The following is a 6,095-nucleotide window of genomic DNA, read 5'->3' as shown; positions in this document are numbered from 1 at the left end:
ACTCAAATAACTTAGTTTTATTTAAAAATTAACAGTAGCAAGGTTATTACCTTTTGTAAATGTGTGTGTTCAATGTGGTAAACACACATGATAATGAGCAAACATTTGTAACATCTTAGAAGAAAAGTCTTCATGAAAAATATGGATCCATTAAAACTGGACTGTGCAACTAATGTAACATTTCTTCATTTTAAAGAAGAAAAAAAAGTTAAAGGTCAAACTGATCTTACAATGTGTTCATATTTAAGAAAAGGAAACTACAACTCCTTTTTATGATGTCAACACATGTAGACTGATTTCTCTTTAACTTAAAAATTGAATATTCTTTGCCTCTTCCTACAAGTTTGAAGCACAAAAATATAGGTTCTCAACAGGGGAAGAATTGTACACAATTTTCAGATCACAGTACTGTTTTAGAAATATGTTGCACTGGTATGTATTGTGGAAAACCATCAACTGTAACTACAGTTCAACACATTTACTCTCTATTACCTCAAATGTTCACTTCACAAATAGCTGCTTCTAAAATTATTTTGTCACTAAAAACTCATCTTTACAATATAAAAACATATCTTATTACATCATATCAGGTATGTCACATTTACATGTGGTATTGAAAATATGGAAGACAGCAATTTAGTAAACTGTGTCAGATATTGTTTGTAAGCTACCTCTGTATAGTTCTTTTTTATATATATATTTATAATTTTCTATATCTGGAAACAATTGCAGCAATGATGTTGCAAGAAAAATTCTTAATGAATAACAGTTTCACAGCTGACCATTAGTAAAATGACGACATTCCTATGAACATTACATAAGGCAACCCTGAACACCAAAAACTGACCTCTGAAAGTAACTTATGCCTCAACTAATTACGTTCAGTTGTCTTAAATTAACACACACTACTGCAGCGGGTATGCAGAACAGTTTGTTTAGAATCTTTTTGAGGCATCACTTACAGATGAAGTGCTTCATAATCACAATGCAGTCATGAATGGTATTCACCTAACATATCACTGAATGACCAGTGCACAGTGAAGATATGTTCTGTATATAATATTATATGAAAGAAACATAACACTAAACACACTGGCCACTCAACTTTTTCACGCAGTATTTTCCATTTTATACATACAGTATGTATGTGCTGTGCACACTTTTATAACTGTATATGCTTTTATATTTGGCTTTAACATGAATTATCTGCTAGAAAACAAAATAATTTAGAGGCCTATTGCAGAGTCCGCATGATACAATTATGTTCTTCAGATACAAAATTAATTTAAACTACATTAACTTTATTTTACAATATGTAGAATTACATTTTAATTTTTAGAAAAGGCAAGTGTTCAAACTATTGTACAAAATGTATATAAATGTCGGTGTGCTGGAGATTGTACCAGAGTTGAACTGGAACAAAAGTAATGTTCTCACAGGTGACAAATTTTCATTTTAAAAACATATGTTTCACTTCAAATACAACATAAAACAGTGCAACAACAATTCTTTTACCAAAGTTGTCTTTTGTATGCTGTTCAACAGTCTTAAATACTTTTCTTTCACTTTAAAAGAAAACTGAATATCCATTTTTCTCAGAAGTTAAAATTCATTTCCTTCTCACAGTTTTAAAGAAGAGAATGAATAATTGGGTGCCCAATGACACCTTCTACCTTCAAATTGCCAGGGGCTGCTTTGGTCAATTATGTGCAACCTTATAAATCCAATAAGCCTCTGCACTTCAACTAGCCCTATTCCTCTGACTATCTTACACTCCATTGTGCCCTTATTTTTGGCATACATGTAAAGCTGAACTTTATGTAACATGCTGATCTATAGACTGCTGGGAGCAGTTCCTTTCAGCATGTGTTCCAACACAGACTTCTATTTGAAGTTCTGACTTGAGTATGTTATACAACTTTCACACAAGAATGGTCCTTATGATCACACAGAAACCTCATCAAGAGCAGAATCCATCATGATCTTTGTACACTCAGGCACATCACTGAAATCCTCATCTTCCTCAGCAGTTTCTTCTTCAGCTTCTGGTGGAGGAACAAGTAAGGAGCTGTAGTATAAATCTAGCTCTTTTGCCCTCATGCTGTGTCTGAAACAAGAAGAGAGACAAAGCTACTTTTATCTCTTGTAAAAGTGAACACTTGAAAAGTTTCGAAGAAAATTACCAATGCACTAATCTTTAAGAAAATAATGAGAGAAATTTGAATGGAATGATTATTGTACACTTATATTTTAACATTTTAAACTAAAAAAGGCGTTCAGTGAAATGTGTTGCAAACAAATTTGTGTCCATTTAAATAAATTTGCTGCTGTTCCTCACCTGCGCACAATTTGTGCTGCCTCTGCAACAGGTCCCACTGACTGAGGGAGATACTTGAAGTCATACATTTGCCCTCCATTTGATGCTCTTTGAACCCATACTCTTAGGAGCACAATGGCAAATAATCCAACACCAACAATGAATGATAAATACACTATCACCTTTTCTAAGACTGGTAGTACATTCAGGTACAGATAGTAACGTATGTTAAGAAACCGTGGCAGGCCATACATACCCTGAAAAAGAAATAGGCAATGAGAAAACAATATTTGCAGTTACTGAGAAAACAAATATAATCATGATATAAAACAATTATTTTCTATTCACTTTCATGTACAATGACACTTCCCCTGGATTACTTTATTGCATTCAGAATGTGCTTCACTTGGTCTTTTTTCAATTTCTTTTTTGAATTGGAAAAATGTACAATTAATCGTCTTATTTTGATAGCATCTACCTTATTGAAAGTAATGTTTTGCTTTAGGGTGCAAAGATGAATAAGTTTTATGCTTCTACAACATGCAAATCATCATCATCATCATCATCATCTTGAACAGTTTTCAGCCCCAGGCTGGGTCTGTTTGGAACATAAGCCTCACAATCTAGTCCTGTTTACCCACTATATTTCTGCGTTCACTCTGGTCCAGACACTCCTTCACACCTTTCAGCCCTCTATCCCTGGTCTTTCTCCTGGTCATTCCTCTCACATCTCAATTTTGTGTATCTTCTTGAGAATCTTCTTATTTTCCATTCTCTTTACATTCTCTTACCATCTTAGCTCTGATGTTTCTATTCTGTTCCGCAAGCGTTCCTGTTTTAGTATTTCTCTTACCCTTTCATTCCTCATCCCATATCTTTTCTTTATTACTCCTATCTTACTTCTGAGGAACTTCATTTCACATGCCTGTAATCTGCTTACATCTCTTTTCTTCATTACCAATGTTTGAGATGCATGGAATGGAGTAACTTCTATGTACTACTACTTTGCTTTTTTGTGGGACATATTTGTTCCAAATGACGCTCCCAACAAATTTGCAGGAATACTTTTGCCTGTCTGCCATGTTCACTGATCTCTTTCTCATTTCTTCCATTTTCCTATATCACACTAACCAATTACTTGGTACTTGCTACCTTATTCAGTTGTTTACCTCCAATTTCTATTCCATTAGTTGGTCTGCCTATCTTTCTTTCTAGTTGTAACTAGGATCTCATATATATTGCCATATGTTTGCCCATGTGAGAAACATGCAAGTCAGTATTTGGACCACAATTCCACTGTCAGTTAATATTTTCACTTCTATGACAACATTTAGATGCTGTTTTTGTGAGGGAATGCTGAGAAAACTGGCTGAATTTAGGAATTCTATTGGGACATTGTTTCTGTCATCACAGTTTATCTCTGTATCAATGGATTTAAATATTTTTTTCTTTCCCTGCCATAATTTGTATGTTTTGCTTTGTTGAATTACACCATTTTTGCTGCTAAAATTGTTTGATCACATGAACATATAAATGGATAAACTTATTCGACAAGCTGTTCATTTGTCTTTGCTCAGCTTATCAGTAAAGGCAATCTTGTCAGAGATCAATGCAATATGTGCCTTCTCCAAGCTGTATTCTAGAACATTCAAGAATATTCAAGAACATTTGTTAATCTTTGAGAATATTCATTAATACAAAAGAGACAAAATATGTTCTGGTAGCTACAACAATGTCATGCCAATGATCTCAAACACACTCTCTTATCTCCACAAGCATGACAGCTACTAACACAACTATTACAGCAAATGACAGGGAACCAAGAGTAGCATCAGATGTGAAATGCAGTGTCTGGCATAGAGTTTACCCACAAACACTTTAAAATATATAAAATTAATTTATTTACAATTTTTTTGTTTACACTCAAACTGATGTCTTCTGTAAATGTCCAACAACATTACAGATTTCTGTATGACTGGCACGAGATGATAGTAAGAGACCATGGACATGGATAATCAAATAAAACCAAATAAAACAAATCAGTCTGTTGTTCAGCACTGTAGGAACCTTCATTCAAGGATGTTGGAACCTGACAGTGGCAGCACATCAGAGTTTTACAGGCAGAAACTAGAGGCAAAATATATGCTTTATTCCCACTAGTACTGTGGTATTAATTTATTCCGATATCTTTATACCACTTTTTGTCATAATCTTTTCACTTTTTTCTTCTGACTGTACTCCATCCAATTCATTATATTTGAGTGGGAGCCATGCCTTGCACTTCTTGTTCTTAGGTGTATCTTCTTTTCTTCTCTCATGTTGCCTTATTTTATTTATTCATTTGTTTCTTTCTTATATATTAAAGAGGAGAAATATCTCCAATTCAAGTTTGTTCATAGTTCACTCTTGAAGAATTGGAATATATATACATAAAAGGGACTATCTGCACAAAATATTAAATGAATGCTCAGATTTTAAACATAAATATTATCTATAAAACTTTATTAACAAATTGGAACACATAAAAGCATAACAGATATGGTCAAAAAAACATACTCAGACCAAAAACATAATTCTCAAAAAAAGCCAATCCATGCAATATAACATTATCATTGCTTAGCTAATTATACTTTGTAAACATTTGGCATCATAGTAAATGAACTGTCAAATAAATGCCAGATCTTACTTTATTGCAAACAAATAGTCAAGTAAGTGGCAAAATGTATTCCATATGTTTATAATTGTTACATGACATAAAATAATTAGACAATATAATCCCCATATATTGGAGATGATGAGTCACAGATACACACAACAGGAAGACTATCAGAAAGTGAGCTTTTGCCCAACAAGGTTTTCATCAGAAACAGTCAACATACAGAAAAATGCTTATGCAAATGCAACTCACACACACATGACCGCTGCTGAGGTCACACTCAAGCAGCAACACATGATAGGAGTAGCAATGGTTGGTGGGGCTAAAGAGGAGGCTGTCGTGGGTAGAGGGAGGGGTAGGAAGGTAGGGGTGGGGGGACGGAAAAGTGCTGCTTATGGGAGCATACAGGGAGAAGCTGGAGAGAAGGTAGGGCAGATAGGTTGGGAGGGTAATTACGGTCTCTGAAGGCCTCAGTGAGGTCCTCAGTATATTTTGAGAGGGATCACTTGTCATTACAGATGCAACAGCTGCAGTGATGAGTGGTCCCTCACAAAATATACTGAGGATCTGAGGATCTCACTGAAGCCTTCAGAGGCCGCAATTACCAGTCACCCACCATTTCTCAAATCCCACTGTCCAGCCACAGAGGAGCATTCCCCTTGTGACTCAGTACCATGAATCAAATTGTTTTTCAGGATTTTGATTACCTCTTGTTATGCCCTGAAATGAGTAATGCCCTACCTACTATCCTTTCCACCCCTCTTACAGTGGTATTCAGTTGCCCATGGAACATACACAATATCCTCATCCACTCCTAAACAACTCCTGCTTCCAACCCCTTGCCTCATGGATCATAACCCTATAATAGACCTAGGTGCAAGACCCTCCCACCACCACCTACTCCAATCCGATCACAAGCATCACCTATCCCACCAAAGACAGGGCTATCTGTGAAACAAGTCATGCAATTTACCAGCTCAACTATAACCACTGTGCTGCACTCTATGTGGGCATGGCAACCAAGAAGCTTCCTGTCCACATGAATGGCCACGTACAAACTATGGCCATGAAACAGCTGGACCACCTCATTGCTAAGCACAGTGCCCAACATGGCATTTATCA

General features: G+C 35.6%; 1 protein-coding gene across 1 annotated transcript in view; it reads right to left on the bottom strand.

The window, feature by feature from the left end:
• Positions 1-463: 463 nt before the first annotated feature.
• LOC124544800 (scavenger receptor class B member 1-like) overlaps positions 464-6,095 on the bottom strand; it is a 202,329-nt gene continuing 196,697 nt past the window's right edge. The window contains exons 10-11 of the mRNA XM_047123484.1: positions 2,339-2,574; positions 464-2,107 (exon numbers count right to left, since the gene is read on the bottom strand). Coding sequence (XP_046979440.1) covers positions 1,945-2,107; positions 2,339-2,574 — 399 coding nt within the window. The 3' untranslated portion in view covers positions 464-1,944. The remainder of the gene's footprint in view (positions 2,108-2,338; positions 2,575-6,095) is intronic.

This window comes from Schistocerca americana, chromosome 8, assembly GCF_021461395.2.
Source record: "Schistocerca americana isolate TAMUIC-IGC-003095 chromosome 8, iqSchAmer2.1, whole genome shotgun sequence".
Taxonomy (NCBI): domain Eukaryota; kingdom Metazoa; phylum Arthropoda; class Insecta; order Orthoptera; family Acrididae; genus Schistocerca; species Schistocerca americana.
The sequence above is the reverse complement of the archived record's forward strand: the minus strand, read 5'-3'. Positions and strand labels throughout refer to the sequence as shown.